The sequence below is a fragment of the Caloenas nicobarica genome, chromosome Z (assembly GCF_036013445.1).
Source record: "Caloenas nicobarica isolate bCalNic1 chromosome Z, bCalNic1.hap1, whole genome shotgun sequence".
Classification (NCBI taxonomy): Eukaryota; Metazoa; Chordata; class Aves; order Columbiformes; family Columbidae; genus Caloenas; species Caloenas nicobarica.
Genome location: NC_088284.1, coordinates 103289845 through 103306705, shown reverse-complemented (window position 1 = coordinate 103306705; position 16861 = coordinate 103289845). Strand labels below are relative to the sequence as shown.

At 43.1% G+C, this 16861-nt stretch overlaps 1 protein-coding gene across 1 annotated transcript in view; it reads left to right on the top strand.

Moving 5' to 3' along the window:
• RAB3B (RAB3B, member RAS oncogene family) overlaps positions 1–16861 on the top strand; it is a 54344-nt gene that overhangs the window by 28662 nt on the left and 8821 nt on the right. Inside the window, exon 3 of the mRNA XM_065655785.1 lies at positions 15700–15818. Coding sequence (XP_065511857.1) covers positions 15700–15818 — 119 coding nt within the window. The remainder of the gene's footprint in view (positions 1–15699; positions 15819–16861) is intronic.

Below are 16861 nucleotides of genomic sequence, written 5' to 3'. Positions count from 1 at the left end.
CACACCCCAAATTCAGGTCTTCTCTGCAAGGCCAGTTTGCGATACAGGTAGGTATAGGGCACTTGAAGGGGCCAGAAATAATCAATGGTGGCAGGAAGGCGATTGCGTAGTTGGAAGGAAAACACTTGCTAGTAAAAGGCCAGTGAAGACAGAAGAGTCCTTGCAAAGACCCAGCAGGGCTCCTACAAGGTCCCAGCAATGTGCCCTTGTCTTCCTTGCTTTAATACTAGACGACATGTTTTTCTTCTCATTTTCCGAGTTGCCCTTCCAGCACTGTCCGTCTGGGGTGACAGGAACACGCTTTGGAACGGGCAGCTTCTTGTTGCTGTGGAGCAAGCGAATAAATGGTAGTTCAGCTGCTAATCTCAGTTGTAATCAGACAAACTCAGAAAACTCCAGCTTCTACAGCAGCACACCCGAGAGCAAAATCTGCTTCAGTTGCTTTGTCTGAAGTTGCCTTGGAAAAACACGTCCAGAAATTATTTCACTTTCAAATTGTAGAAATTATAATGAATTACGAATAACAAGCTGGTGACTCCTGTGAACAAAGAAATTCTGAAAAAAAAATCCAGTGCTGGTTATTGCAGCTTCCCATAGAAAAGGATGAATGAGTTTGCAGTAGAGAAAGTACAGCTCCATGTGTCCTTTAAAGTATTCAGTTTGGTGTTGAAAACATGAAGCTGGAATGAACAATGGTACCATGGTAACTTGTGATCTTTTTTATCTTTTTCACAAGATTGTAAAACTGTTTACTGTGGCAATATCAAGGTAATATAGCACACTCTTTCCAAATTTCTTGTTTTCCCTATATTCATAATGGTGTGTTTGAAAACTCTCTGATGCTGTATACTGCTACTGAAGCTTTGTGGTACCTTCAGTAAGACAAAGATGCTAATTATGAGCCTTTTTGCTACTGCACCTAGTTGATTTTTTTCCTTCGTTTGTTCATTTTCTTTGTTTTAACAATCCTATTAACACCCAAGAATTCTGACCTAAGTACAGTCTAATTGAGACACAATGCGAAGCCTGTAATTGAGTTTCTGTTTTCATTAGGTAATTCCATGAATTGTACTTCCATAATTTGCTCCTGAAATCTGAGAATGATGTCTGAGAAATGGCTTTTCAGTAACCACGTGGACACAGAGGTGGTGACAACTCTGCTTCTCCAGGGTGTGGTTCTAATTCTCAGTGCAGTCTGTGCACTGATCTGCTATGAAATTGTTCAGCATTCAGGCTATGGCACAAGCTGACAAAATGGAAAAGCTCCAAGAGGATGCTGCTGGATGCTGCACGCATACATCACAAGGCATCAAATCCTGACCTGAATTTCTTGGATGCAAACAGAGCATGGACAAAATGCATCTTCAGCTTTGAATGTCTTAAGCTTTACCAGATTTCTTCACAACTCTGTGGGTGCCAAGTTGGGCCAAACCCCTGGAAGTGACAGAAGAAAATCTACAAAAAGATTCAAAAAGAAGCAAACAAAAACCCCACCAGCCAAAAAAAACCACCAGCAGAAGCAGAGGTCTGTGACTACCAAATAGAATAACTGATAGAAGAGTTGTCCTCCACCATTGAATATTTAAATAATGAAATGGACACAAGTCCTAGACCCAGTGAGATCAAGAGCAGTTCTTTCACCTTATTGACTATGACAAGGATAATATCACTTTATCATCTTTAGTTTCTATTGTTCCTGGGGAATTGCAGAAGCAGGGAGTCCTTGAAGCTCAGAGAGGCTGCCTGAAGCCCCAGTCCCTGCTGACCTCTGGCACAGCTGAAGACCCCTGTTCCCTGCCCAGAGAAACTCCTTGTTTTGCCTTTGCTAGAAAAGCCTTATAATACCCTGGGGTGATTGTTGTTACTTAGCTCATCCAAACACAGCTCACCCTCCCAACGTTTTGTTTTTTTTTTAATAGGCCAGCCCTCCCTTTTTCTGTTCTTTTGGCTCATTTCAGTTTGTCCCTTTTTTCTCCACCGTGACTTGTCACAAGGTGTCTCCTTCCCAGCAGTGCAGTCTTTGCAGCAGATCCCGTTCCCTCTGGAGAACTCCCAGTGTATTTCTAGTCCAATACCCCCCGTTTTCTTTCATGGGCATCAAGACCAACTTCTGTGTTTGTCAGATGCACCTTTAATATCTGCTGTTTTTCTTCTTTCTACACAAAAATGCAGAGCAGAACGTCCAGAGCAAGGGACGTAGCACTGGGGCAAGCGCGGAGGAGAGGTTGTTCCTGCCGCTCTCGTCAATAAGCTGTTTTGAAAGACAGGGCAAATGTGGAGGTCATTTATGTTTACATCTCATTTACACGAGATAGAGTGCAACTAGTCTGTTCATTAATTAAAAGGAAGTAAACATGTACCAGAATGTTGCCTATTCTTATCTAAGAGATTTTATTTAACATTTGCTGTCCTGATGAATGCAGGGCTGATTTGATAGGATATCATTAGTTACATGGAAGGACACTTTGAGATTAGAACAGAGTGTATATTCTTTATCATCTAATACTTGTTGTCTGGCTGTTTGACTCCAGGAAGAGTTCAAACTGTGGGTGAAACTTTGCAGCACATTTATTTGTGCCCCACTTGGTGACGATAACTAGGATCCAGGAAATTTCTAGTCACTAAGCATCAGGAAGGCTGGCACAAAGTACTGCTCAGCTGTGGCAAAGACTCTTTGTGGAGGATTAGACCTCAGGATTCCCTTCCCTCAGCTGCAGGAGATGAGCTCGGATGCCACCACACGGTCTGCCAAAAAGGCCTGGCTCAGGGTGGCTGAGATTTATGGGAGCTCTGGGTTTGGAAGACAGGACACACTTGTCCTCACGGCTGTGCTTTGTCATTGGGCAGCGAGTGCTGGGAGGACAGGGGTGAAGTCTTCTGCTTTCCCTTCAGGCTTTGTATGAAGAAGAGCAAAAGGTGACATCTGAGCAAAGAGATATGGATATTATTGTGGCTTTCATAATTTTTCAAGTGACCCAGAAGATAAAGAGAAAACCTTTGGTCAAGGGAAATTACTTTCACTTTGGTACAGTGCGTGGAGAATGAAGACCTGGGTGCTATGTGAGGACAGAAACTCTGGGGTTTTTTTCCCTTTCAGTTCTTTGTATTAATTTTATTAATGCTTTAAATGGGGATACATTTTGTTCTCTGGACTCTGTGCTTCTGAGAGTGGTGATTGTGGTATGAGTGTACCAGTGAAACACAAACTAATTATCTGTTTCCTGCAAGACCAGAAATCATTCTGTGCTGCAGAAAGGTCAGGTAGTGTTGCTGCCTGAATCTTCACATTAGGTTAAGGTCCAGAAAGTCAACACCAAAGCTTCCTCTGCTGCTCTAGAGCCTCCAAAATTGGGTCAAGTTATAATTCTTTGACATCAGAGTAAGGCATAGTATCGGGCAAAAAGTGCAGTTCATTGAAATGTAGTTTCATAATGTTTTGAAGCAATTATGCTGCTGCTGAATTCATGTCTCCTTAGTGGTAAAATGTCTTTAGCTCATTGGTGTATCTAATTCTGCTCACTTGAACCTTATGCTTTGCTCCAGAGTTTGTTTTTGCCCCCTTTCGGTCAGGGGGAGTGATTTGCACTGGAGTAGAACCAAGAACAAGTCCTAAGAGCCTTCTTTCTGTGTCTTGCTAAATAACTTGTGTTCCTCAAAACAGCAACTCGTTGCACCTCCTGCAGGCAAATCACACAGCTGCACATGAAAGCAGAGGAGCCCAGTCTGCCCAGAGCTTGGTTCTCACTAAGGAAGCTGGTTTCATTTAATAAATATTTCAGTATGTGTTTTCCCCAGTGTAACAGGACAAATTCGTTCCTAAGCTGGGAACTATTTCTGAAAGTGCGATGGTAATGGAGTGTGGAAATGCCCTTTGCTGAACCGAGCCGGTGCTCCGGAGAGTCTGCTGTCAATTTTCTGCTGGCAGACAGTCTGGGTGATTTAGGAAGCAGAATAATGCTTGTGCTTGTGTTGTGCCTGATACTGTGATTGCTTCAATTACAGATTTGTTGATAGACCTTCGCTTGCTTTGCGTGATGCTGTGCAGTTTCTCTATTTTATGAAGCTATATTAATGTAAAAGTGATAGAATATAATGAAGAATGATGCCCTCATATTTTTGTTGATCTGTAAAGCACCACATGCATTTAGTGTTCTGTACAAATATTATCTCAAGCTGTCCTTGTTGCACACAAGATTTTAATTTGCTTTAAATAAGATGCTCTGGAGTTGTCATTAACAGCTCTTTTTACACACTTCTTTCCTCGGGGTGAGGTCTGTTATGTGTTTTGAGAAACAGATCACATGGAAAATTCTGTATCTTCTTTTCCTCTTATCTAGAAACTTAGTCTCATGGGAGAGAATTCAGGACCTCAGTGTGTGCAGGATTCTTCACTGAGGTCACTGGATGCAGGCAGGACCTCCCAGTTCTTCAGGGCTTATTTTATATCAAAGTTCAATTGCCAAATGGCATCTCCATGGTAAGTCCACCATGTGGGACACAGGCACAGTCTTCTCTGCCCCATAGATCTGCCCCCAGATGAAAGAATTCTGTTGCCTTCAGTAGAAGCTTGCTCAAATCCTGTAAAAAATGTCAACAATGCTGCTGTATCGAACCTTCTCTGCAACTAACATTTTTCCTGCTAGGATGATAATTCTTTGAACCTGACTGCTAGCGTACATGTGCACATATTCGCCTAGCAGCAAGTTTGCTTTGAAATGGTCTATTGTGTTCATGCCTCGCATTGCTTAATAAATCATTTAAAATATGATAGAGTTCTCCAATATTTTTCTTGTCAGTATTCATTCTTTATATTGGTTGACTTCCACTGTACAAGATTCACACTGGTGCAAACATCCATTAACACTCGTTTTCCAGCTGATTATACTCTAAGTCAATGTAAGGTGGGCCCAGCAGCATCTGTCCAACATCAGTTTGGGCCAGGATTTCTCACTGAAATCCTGATCATCTGAAGTGCTGACGTGATATTCTCATTAGTATCGGAGTTTTGGACCTGTTGCAGAACGTGCTGTGATTGACCCAGCTGTAGGCTACTTGCTAAATCTGTTTGAAATATATTCTGACTTCTTGGGGATTTTTCAATGAGACAACTCTTCAAATATTTCTTTTCCTTTAGATAGAGCTTCCTTTCCTCTGTTTGCTGGGTTCCTTGGCAAAACCATTTGTCTTTGAAAAAAGGACTAGAGGAAGGGGTTTTGGCTTGGTTTGCTCCTAAAGTGAGCTTAGGTGCAGTATCTGTAATTTAGAAGAAATGCAAAGTGATTCCTGTCAAGAAGAGCTACTAAAAGTCAGTTTACTAAACAGCTGATGAAGGAAGTAATTGAGACATCTCAATCAGAGACATCTCTGATTGTAGCCCCATTTGGTATTGGAGCGGACGGAAGCAGTTCTTGATAGGTAGAGACTGGCTGGGCAAGGGTTGGAACTGGGTTAGAAGTTTGTTTGAATGTCAGATAAATTAGTTGTATGTCTTTCCTTTTTATTATGCCAACAGCACATTTTCTTCAGCTGGGAAATCTGCTGTGGCTTTCCCCTATTTTGATAAAAAGGTAAATACGAAGATGTGCTTTTCTTCAGTAAGATCTGAGCCACTCAGGCACTTAGTGTGTCCACGGGCCAAAGGTGAGGAAGCAGCACATGGCCCACACAGAGCAGGGAGGTGTCATGATAAACTGATTAGTACAGAGTAAAAATACTAAACAACAAAGCATCTCGCATCTGTGTCAAGAAACATTCGTTTGTGACTCTTTTTCTAAGTGAAGAAGAGGAGGAGATGGCATCACCACAAAGGTGGGTGATCTTAAAAAAAGCACAGAAGGACCTCACACCAAGAAAGCCTTGGGCACGGTGACCCCATGGCAGCCCCAAAGGGACCCCGCAGCTCAGGGTGACCCCATGGCAGCCCCACAGGAACCCCGCAGCTGCCAGCTGAGCTGCCTCAGGGGTGCAGCAGAACCACCTGCACCTGTTACACAATGAAATTCCAAGTTTAACATCCCGACTGTGTGGTTATAATAGAAAACATTACGGTAAATGGTAGCAGATTGTTTTCTTTGGCTTGTGCTATTACTGAGCATCATCATGCCTGCACTGTTGTGCTTGACAAAGAACTTGAATTCTAAGCCTCTATTTTAAGATGCTTGCTACTCCAAAATAGCTATTGTTTATCTGAAGGTCTGTCTTTCTATTCTCAGCAGAGATGTGCGTCTACATGGAAAGTCTCAAATTACATTTGATTGTTTTTTTACATTTTTGTGAATTTCAACAAAAACCCCTTTATGTCACCAATGAAGAACTGTATCAGATTTATTTATTGCGTTGCTTTTCAATGCATGTGCGCATTTCAATCAAATATAAACTTACAGAGGAATCTATCTAATTGCTAATCCCAACATTGGAAAATATATTTCAAACTCCACTGAAGAGAGATACATACCTTCTTCTGTTCCTTTTTATTTACTTTCTGATTTATGAGCTTCAGATTGTTCTTGGGTTTTGTTGACTTTAAGCTTTCGTTCTACGTTCTTGAGTGCCAGAACCTTAAATGTCTTTATATTTTTGTTTAATGCTCACCTTACTTCAGCAGTAGGGCTTTTTTCCTAATTTGGGAGATAGTAAATTGGAAATTGCCTGATCAACTCTTAATTACCACCAAATCTTGAAAACTTACACATAAGGGTTTCAAAGACCTTAAAAGAATATTATTATTATTTTTTTTTAATTGACATGTGGTTCTTAATATAAATTATGTTTAGTTATTTTCTTTTTGTCTTGCTTCTGCCCTTCAATTTAAGGTTCTTGCCTCATGGTTGTAATTTGATTTGGTATTTTAATCTTAGAAATATCATAAACGGCTTCCCAGAATTTCACAGAATCACATTGTCTTAGAATCAACCCCCTTGACGTAATATCTCTTGGGAGTTCTTGTGAAGTATAAGGCTCAGATTTAGCCCTAATCCACTACTAAATAAGCTGAAGTCTTCCCTTGTAAAGAACAAGGAGTGATGCTTGTAGCAGAGTACTGAGTTTTCTTACAATTAGGGGTACTAACAGGTCTTCCAGGCACGAAGTCGATGACCTTCATGAACACCTTTGGGGATAAGTATGTGCTTTGTAAACGAGTTTACTGCAGGTCTGGCCAAGAGCGGTCCAGGTGCGGGCAGGGCTGGTACCACGGCGATGCTGCCCAGCCTTGCGCAGACCTCAGCATCCTCTCTGGCTGGTTACCATGACACTTGATCACCTAGAAATAGGCTTTGGGAAGTCTGGGTCTCGTTCTGCTGCTCTCTGAGCCGGGATTTGCTCTGTTTTGCTTGCGCGCGCTGGAGCGGGGGGAGGCCGGTAGCACTGTAATGCTAATTCCCTTCACCTGTCCTTGTTCCTTTCCAGATCAAAGGGCCAGGCTGCTGGATTTAGGCAGATTTGTACCGCAGATCATTTAACTTCCTCCTCACAGATTTTGCATTTGTTCTTTTGGCAGCTCATTCATAATGGGTCGAGATTTTCCTTTCTGCTGTACCTCTCTATGGGTTTGCAGACTTCTGCTACAACCCACGCAGTGGTAGGTGGACTGTAACACATCTGTCCACAGCTTAGGATGTCCACGCTTGCTCATTCACAGCAGCGTAGTGCTGCTTCTGAAGTACCCTGGCTGTGATTAATTCATCTGCTTCTCAGCAACCCTAGCTAATTAATAATCCTTATAGTGGCTAACATTGCTCAGACGTCTGTGCATTGTGCAGCTGTTCTTACAGTGGTGATGAGCAGAATTAAAGGATATATGTGGGACAATTAAAAAGATCTAGCAAAACTTGCAAAATATTCTTATATAAGAATGCATGCAGTGCGTAAAATGCTTCTTATTCTAGGATCTCAGCCTCTTAACATTTTCTTAAATTTTTTTTTGTCATAGCAGTGATGATTTTATCACTTGTCCATATTGGATGGGTTTTCAAATGCATTTTACCTCTTGAATTTTGTTTGCTGTTTATTTGCAGCTAGAGAAGTGGAAGTTGGAAGCAGGCATGTGGTGTGGTGCTACATGTTTTTATTACTGCCATTTCTTTATTTTTCTATCAAGGTAACTAGATCAGGAAGAATCAAAACCCGATCTTCATATTAATTCTACGTCATGAAAAATAAGAGTTTTCAATTCTGTAAGATTTAAGAAAGGTGCACAACGAACTTAATCTTTGTGTGTACCTCTTCATGTGATTTCTGTATTTTGCAGCTACTGTCTTTTAAATACTCCCAACAGTGAAACTCAACCTACAAAAAGATGCGAAGAGCAGATAATGTTCATAAGCCAGCAGCCCTATTTCAGTCCCCCTTACCATTTGACAGATTGGGAAGGGCAACTGCTGCTAATCTTCACTACCATCTCAAGGCACCTGGGAAAATGGAAATTATTTTTTAACATCTTAGTAGGTCATGAGCAGTAGAGTTAATCACAGTGCCTTGGCCTGATTCCAGTTTGGAAATTACATTCTGCTGAGCAAATGCACCCTGTTGCATTTCCAGTGATTCGCTTTTTGTCTTAAATGGTGCAGAGTGTCTGAGCAAAGCTGAAGAACTGGGGCTTCCCAACCACCAGAAATGTTTTAATGGTGGATGTGGTTGACCTACACTAACTTTTCCTCCTTGTCCATCAGCTTAGTTTACAGAAGTACTTTAAAAAGAAAAGTAAGCACAGTGCCTCACCTGAAGGGACACTCAGGGACTGGGTTATGGGGACAATTTCAAAAGTGTATGTGCCAGGGAAGATGGAGACTTCTGACTGACCAGGTACTGCTGAGCTCTTGCAGGCTGTGCATGTATTGAAAGTCTCTTTTCTAAACTTTGTATCCTCATGGTGGGAGCAGTTAAGTGTGGGAATGTTAGAGAAAACAGGGTGGTAAGAGCTTCTGTACAGGGTAGGCAAAATAGGATGAGAAAAGTGAAGTTTCTGCAACTGGTGCTACTGAAATTATTCAAGGCTTCTGGTTTTACTGCCTCTAAGTGGTTGAAGTGAAGATAGCCATAGTGGGAAAATGTTTAAAAAACACTTTGCAAGGGTAGAACCTTCTATGAAAAAAGACATGTTTTGTTGTTGTGTTGGTTGGTTGGTTGGTTTGGGTTTTTTTAAAACACCATAATGTTTTGCTGCATGTTGCTAATATTGCTCAAATGAAACTGTCTCTCAAGGCATCTAAATGTGTCCGACTAGGTTCAAGTGGCTCTTGGGCAATGGGACCACTCCATAGCAAGAGAGTAAAATAACAGGCTTAATATGATCTGTTGAACTGGAGCATTTTATTCAGATCCGAGCTCTGGAGGAATCAGGTGTTGTTTTGCTACTGGCAGCAATTGAAACTTCACAGGCTTTTCATGACATCACGTCTTTTCCATGTCTTAACCAGTGACTCATCTTGCTTGCCTGTTTATTCCTATTTCTAGCTGCGAGCAGGAACAATAAGCTCAATGTTAGCATCCTCTTATTAATGGCACATACTAGTCTGCTCAAGGTCACTCTCTTCACTCACCATTGCGGTTCTTGGTGCTTTGGGTTTATTTCCCCTTCTTCTTTCTCCGCGTGATTTTTGTTTAGCTGATTCTTGGTGGATTCGACTCAAAAGTCCACTTTTGCAAAGGTAATGTGTGTGTTAATGTAACATCCAGGAGCTCTGATCGTGCTGAGCATGGGGCAAACTCACAGCTAAGGAGTTCTCAGCCTCAGAGAGCGTGAACCCCAAAATGCATGGCCCGACGTGTGAGTAGAGGGACGGGGACATACCAGCCACCTTGCTGCAGGCGTCAATAATATTGACCAAAACAAGTGTAGAACCGCTGGAGGTGATGAGAAATTTAACACTTCACATTGCAGCAGTCCAGAAAGGTAGAATCATAGAATAGTTTGGGTTGGCAGGGACCTTCAAAGGTCACCTGGTCCAACCCCTGCCATGAGCAGGGACATCTTCACCCAAATCTGGTTGCTCAGAGCCCCGTCCAGCCTGGCCTGGGATGTTTTCAGGGATGGTAAGGCAATGCTGTTTGGGGGGATGGTAAGGAAGTGCTGTTTTGGGGGATGGTAAGGCAGTGCTGTTTTGGGGGATGGTAAGGCAGTGCTGTTTTGGGGGATGGTAAGGCAGTGCTGGTTTTGGGGATGGTAAGGCAGTGCTGTTTGGGGGGATGGTAAGGCAGTGCCGTTTTCAGGGATGGTAAGGCAGTGCCGTTTTCGGGGATGGTAAGGCAGTGCCGTTTTTGGGGATGGTAAGGCAATGCTGTTTTCTGGGATGGTAAGGCAATGCTGGTTTTGGGGATGGTAAGGCAATGCCGTTTTCAGGGATGGTAAGGCAATGCCGTTTTCAGGGATGGTAAGGCAATGCCGTTTTCAGGGATGGTAAGGCAGTGCCGTTTTCAGGGATGCTAAGGCAGTGCCGTTTTTGGGGATGGTAAGGCAATGCTGTTTTCTGGGATGGTAAGGCAATGCTGGTTTTGGGGATGGTAAGGCAATGCTGTTTTCTGGGATGGTAAGGCAATGCTGGTTTTGGGGATGGTAAGGCAATGCTGTTTTCTGGGATGGTAAGGCAATGCTGGTTTTAGGGATGGTAAGGCAATGCTGTTTTCGGGGATGGTAAGGCAATGCTGTTTTCTGGGATGGTAAGGCAATGCTGGTTTTAGGGATGGTAAGGCAATGCTGTTTTCGGGGATGGTAAGGCAATGCTGTTTGCTCCCCCAGCTTTGAGCAGCCACGAGGTCCAACAAGGAAGGCAGAACAGGGCAGCAGCGGAGAGCGCTCGCCTACAGGTTGAGATCTGCCGGGAGGTGGGAAGAGAGCAGGGGGATGGAGGGTGTGGGTGGCAGAACAGCACTCGCTGGTCACGACAGAGACACTGGCATAGCTCCAAGTGAACACAAATGTTTCCTCATCCATGCAGAAGGGAAAGTGAGCAGGTCTTGGACATAAAGGGGTCCAGTGTTACTGAGCCCGATTGGCCTGTAGCGGGACAAACAGCCTTCAGGATGCACCTTTATTTCTGGCTTGTTCAGGTTATCTGCCTTGTAGAGAACAGGAGCTGAGGTGGCTGGTCTTGCTGCAAGCTGAGCTGTGTTTGCAGGGAGCCAGATGTTTCCTGACACTTTGATGTCTAACAGCTTGCTGCCCCTATAACCACGGCGCTGTGAAGTCAGTTGTCCTGTCTCCAGGGATGACCCAGCCCCAAAGAAGGTACAAAACGCTCTAGCATGGGTGTCATGATGTGGTGCTGAACAGCAGGCAGGGAGAGGTCCCTCCGTCACCACACCCCCAAAATTGTGGTTGCAGCTGGTTATTTGGGTTATGTAGCCTCTGTTCTGACTCTGAGCAGCCCAAGCAAGGATGGTGCTAAGCACACACATCTTGTAATTGTTGTCAACCAACTGGATAACAGGTGACTCTTATTCTTATGTGTTATTCTTAAAAAAAAAAAAAAATCAAACCGTAATCCTTTAAAAAAAAAAATTGAAAGGTTTATTTCTTTAGAGGCTGTTTGTCACATACACTGCTAGAACAGTCATGGTGCTGAGGGGATTAAATCCGGTACAGATGAAAAGTTTCAGTGACATTTTATTTGGAACAAAGAACTTGTGGCTGAAAATCTTCGGTAGAAGAACAATGGTTCAGAATCAGGGATTCTGATTTTTCAGACCTGCACCAAAGAGCATATGTCGTGATTTAAAAACTTAAATATGTTTCCTGTGTAAATACCTTGCTGTTAACTGCTGAGATAGCCAAATAAATTTAAGAAAAGCTGGTCGTGCTCCTATTGTGAATGTTGAGGTGATGGATCCTGAGAGCAGAGGGCATCTGCATGATGCAAATGCGTTTAGGTCTTTTTTGCCCTGTGATAAACACTGAATTTTGATTGCTTATTAAGGCAAAACCTTCAAATTTTTGTTTCAAGCTACCAACTCCTGGTCTCAGGGGGTTTTCAATTGTATCAAGGGCAGGCGCATATGTAAGCTACAAAAGCACAGAGCTGTTAGCACATTAGTGTAAATATACCTCACGGAGACCCTTCTTTGCTCGGTTACAACCAGGCTTTCTGATTCCTCAGCAGGGACAGCAAACAGGCTTCTGGATGCTGAAGGCTCAGGCTATTCTTCCCAGGCATTTGCCAGACTGTTAATTAGAGCTACACCGGGTTTCTGCTGATCCCTGCCTGCGCCTCATCTACTTGTCTTCTAATGAGTTTGTGGTCTACCTGGAAATCTTGCAAACAACTTGGAGGGGAGGGGGGGACCAATCTGTGTCAGTTATTTTCTCCTTCATTAGATAAATGTCTTGCACATAAAAAGCTGAAGTGCCTAATTATCTAAGGTTTGTGGTGTTTTAAGCTGTTGTAAGGACAGCTATGGTAAATGCTGAAACTGAGCTCAGATTTTGCAGTTTATTTGATTTTATGTTGAAGTATCTGGGGGGTGTGCGGGGGTGTTCACTGAAGCTAGGATAAAACATGGTGTGAGTCAAGAAAATTAAGCCAGTTTATAGCTAAGAAACTAACATAACCTGAGGAAAAAATTCACTTCAGGGTGGTATTACAAAGCTTCAGATGGATGTGGAGAAATGCTATGAGAAACCTCTAAGGGGAGACGACAAGCTCCGTACCTGTACAGTAAAACAAAGCCAGGAATCCATCAGTGACTCAGGGAGATGAATCACGTCTCTGCATTGTACCACATCGCTACCAAGGTAGGGTTATGGATAAACTTTACACACCATGAAATATAGAGTGCCTTTCCCATACCCTCTGATAACCTGAGAAGGCAGGCACCTAAGTATATGCTAATGAGCATGCAAATTGCCTTCCTAATGAGGTAAGCGCACTGTCCACCAGAGGACAGGTTCTGTGCCTCCTACAGCCACGTCCCTGTCTCTCGCTAGCATATAAATTGGGGGCCACCCCCCCATGCAGGAGGTTTGCAGACAGAATACTGATATCAACAAACCAGAATGACTAGATTTCAGAGATTTCAGGCACAGGTGAACTCTGGGCTGAATGCAGTTCCTCACAGAGCCGAGGCACTGAGATGGTACCAGGGCAGGTTTTGGTGCCCACCCTCAGAGTCCCTCGGGGCTGCTTCCCAGGACAGCCTGGCTGTACATCCTCACAGCCAACTCCTTCCTCTAAGCTGCTGTCAAATGCAATTTCTTTCCAAATTACTCTGTCTGTAGCTAGACAATGTGCCTTGCAGTTGCTCACTGCCTGGTCACAGCCTCATGCCCTAAGCCAAAATGAGCACTAGCTAAATACAGAGCAGAAAACAGAAGATGAGATTTGGGAGATAGAAGAACCTGAGAATGCAGGTGTAAAACAATAACAGTGTGAGCATGAGAACTGAAGAAGCCTGACTTCCTATGGATTTGTTCCCTTTTGTTGGTTGCAAGACCTGTGAAGTTCCTAATACAGATTTAGGTCTTTCTCCTAATGAGGCATGAAGAAAACCTCTCTCCTGTGGATCCTTTGGTGTTGGAAAAAGATAAGCATTGCACTTAAGCTTTTTTTCCCCAACTAAGCTATGCTTAAGGTTTCTCTTAACCTTACCAACGATTTTTGTGGCATTTTTGAGAGCGAACCTTTGAGAGCGTTTCCTCTCTGTCAAATTTGATCAAAAATCAGTGAAGTTATAATGAGCATATATATATATGTGCATGTGTGGAGACTGATAATTTAATAAGCCTTGTGTCCTTAGGAAATCAGGCTAAAATAAAGCAATTATCAGGTCTGTCTGAATAAACACAATAGTGTTGCTGCTGAGACCTTCTCCACTTGAAGTACAGTCAGGATCTAGCTGGCACAGCTGGTGCAGCCGTTCAGCAGCTGAGTGAGGATGTGGTGTCAGTGAATATGAGAGTGCTCCGTGATGGATTTGTCAAGGGCAGGAGAAGAAGCAGTCGCTCGGGCTGCGAGGTGTAGTCCGCCCCATGCTGGTACTTCAGGTCAGGAGGGAACAGGAAGACTCTTTCTCAGCCAGTATGCAATGCCACGATCAGCCAAGGGACTACCCTGTCTTGAAATAAATGCACAAGTTTCACGGAAAAATCCCTCCTTTTTCAGAGGACTGGTGGAGAAACAGCAAGATTCCTGCTGCATAATCTCTCCACTGGGAAATTGGCTGTGTGTTACAGCTGTGGATGGTCTCAGGGTAGTGCAATAGGCAGAGCCTGTTAAACAAGCTGCAGGGAGCTTATTTCAAGCCTTTTCCTCCTGCCAGAAGCCTCTGTGATACTCTGGTGCAGAACAACAGGCGATCATTGATGTTTTCCCCTTTCATAGACTGGCTAGCGTGTGTTCTGGAAGGGCCAACGCTGTCTCTTGCATGCAGCAAAAACAAAGCTGCATGTACGGGAATGATGGACAGGAGGATTTTAAAGTGGTTTCCCACCCACTGCACCTTCTGTGTTTTCTGGGATTGTGGTGATGTGCTGTGTCTGAGCAGAAACTGGCTCTGTATTCCTGCAAGAGTGTTCCAGCTGGATTTATTTTACTTTCCCAACTAGCTATACAATTGATAAGTCCTTTAGGGTCTTTTTCTCTAGAGAAGAGAAAAATTAATCACATTTTAAACGAGTGGCAATAAATGTTTTCTTAAATGTGGGTTTTGGAGGACCAAAGGACCATTCATTTCAGAACCGCTGACCCTTAAGAGTAACTAGCAGTCAACACCTTCTGCTGAACATGTGTTTTGAAGGTAAGGTCTTTTCCCTCCCTGCAGCTGTTTCACAGAGTTGCCATTTGCCAAAAGATGGGTGAAATGTGTTTGTTTGTTCAAGTGATAGATACCTCCTGAGTGAGAGATCTGTTAAGCACACAACTTCTCTCCTCGGTTCAGAAGGCAGGTCCAGAGGGAATGGATTGGCTACAGGACTGCTGATCTGATGAAGAACTGTTCCTCAGGTTAAGAGCTGGCAACCAAAATGTGAGGGATAAATGTTGTTGGCATCCAACAGGTCGTAGTTGACATGTTTTCCATCTGTCTTTCGAAATTCTTCTCTTGTATATGCCAGAATTTCACCTTTGTGCTGCCAGGCTGAACACAGAAATGGCAACTGCAGGCAGATGTATTCTACAGCACTCTATAGGTAAAGAGGATTACACTGAGCCAAAAGAAGAGGTTAAGTAAATCTTGAATTCGTTTGTGCACCTCAGACAGCATGATTGGGATATTCCACATTAAATTCAATTTGTAGAATAATTTTAGTTGCATCAAGTCTTTAATTGCTGTCTCTAACCTCAGGTAAGAACTGAGTCCCCCACAGCATCTATCTGACCGTGACAATAAATTGCAGCACGTAATGTCTTTTGCCTGGTACAGTCCTGGGCTATTTTCTATTGCCTCTGCTTTGAAGTGTCAGCTTTCAGTGAACTCTGCTAACATTTTATTATTGCATTGAGGCTGAGGCAGAGAAGAGCAATTAAGGGGTTGACATCTTTGGTATTTTTAATAGTACACGTGTCAAAATGCATTTAACAAATCATAGTTGATGCAAAAGCCTAATTAATGCTAAGAAGTAAGCAGAGTTCATTTCAGTTGAGAGCAAATGAGAATTTCAAAATGTATAATAACAAAAAGTGGTTGCCCCATCCTAGATATAGGACGTAACTACAACTCCTGTTTCTGAGAAATGAAGTCTTAAGGCCTAAATATTCCTTTTTGTTTCAGGATACAGCTGGACAAGAAAGATACAGGACCATCACTACAGCCTACTACCGAGGAGCCATGGGCTTCATCCTCATGTATGATATCACCAGCGAAGACTCCTTCAATGCAGTGCAGGACTGGTACGAGATGATGTTGTTGTTGGGTTGGTTTGTTTTCTGGCCAATTGTCTCCTCACAATTGTTTGTTGAGAATATCAGACACCCCACCTTCCACAGTGCTTTGCATCACCGTATTCTTTCGTCTTCATCTAAACACTCTGGGATAAATAATCTGGTTTTTTAAACTCTCCTTAGAAAAAGTTCTACATCTTCACTTTAATGAAAAAGTTGTAATTCAAATATAGTAGCATACTAGAGCAGTTGTTGCTTTTAAAAGTTCTGATTTATTGTAAAGAAATTAATCCTTTAATGCATTATTTGGGCTTATGAGGTTTCTGGCTATGCTGATAAAACAATCTAGTTTAACATTGGGGTTTTTCGAGTAAAATTTCATTTAAATTCTAATAAGGCTACATCTTTCCAAACCGCTTTAAAAAGTTGTTGTTTTAGTTTGGTTTTTTGTTTTTTGGTTTTTTTTTTAACTTACAAGTGCAGACACATGGAACAGTATTCACCCTGCCCAACTCAGGATAATGAAAGATCCAAATTTACCCATTTAAAACTTGTGAAGTTTAAATTAGTTGTAGTGTCAATAAAAGGAGGAAGAGCAAAGGTCTAGGGCAGGGAGCAAGCAGAGACCTGGGCTGGGCCGGTCCGTCACCACTGAAGCACAGGAGCAGCTCTGCCGGGCAGCGCTCGGTGTGGGGCGGTGGGATGGGGAGAAGGAGTTAACATCGAACGGGAAGGGTGGGGATTCTCAGCTGTTATGAGCTCCTCTGGCTTCACTGGATTCAGTACAAATGCAGAAAATGATTTCTGGGCTTTCTGGTGATGAAAAGCCAGGAAATATTTTTGGCTTACAGTGACAAAAGAAAGCACCAGGTCAGTCGCTTTAAAAACTCCATGGCAGTATCGAAGCTGCCTTGGTACCCAGGCTCACCCCCTGACTTTTGGTGTCCACTTCCCGTTCTACACCTGGGGGCTCCCCTTGTAGCTTGTGCCACCCCTTGCCTTCCTCAGGGAGAAATGTCCCTTCTCACCCCACATTGCCATCTGAATTTGGA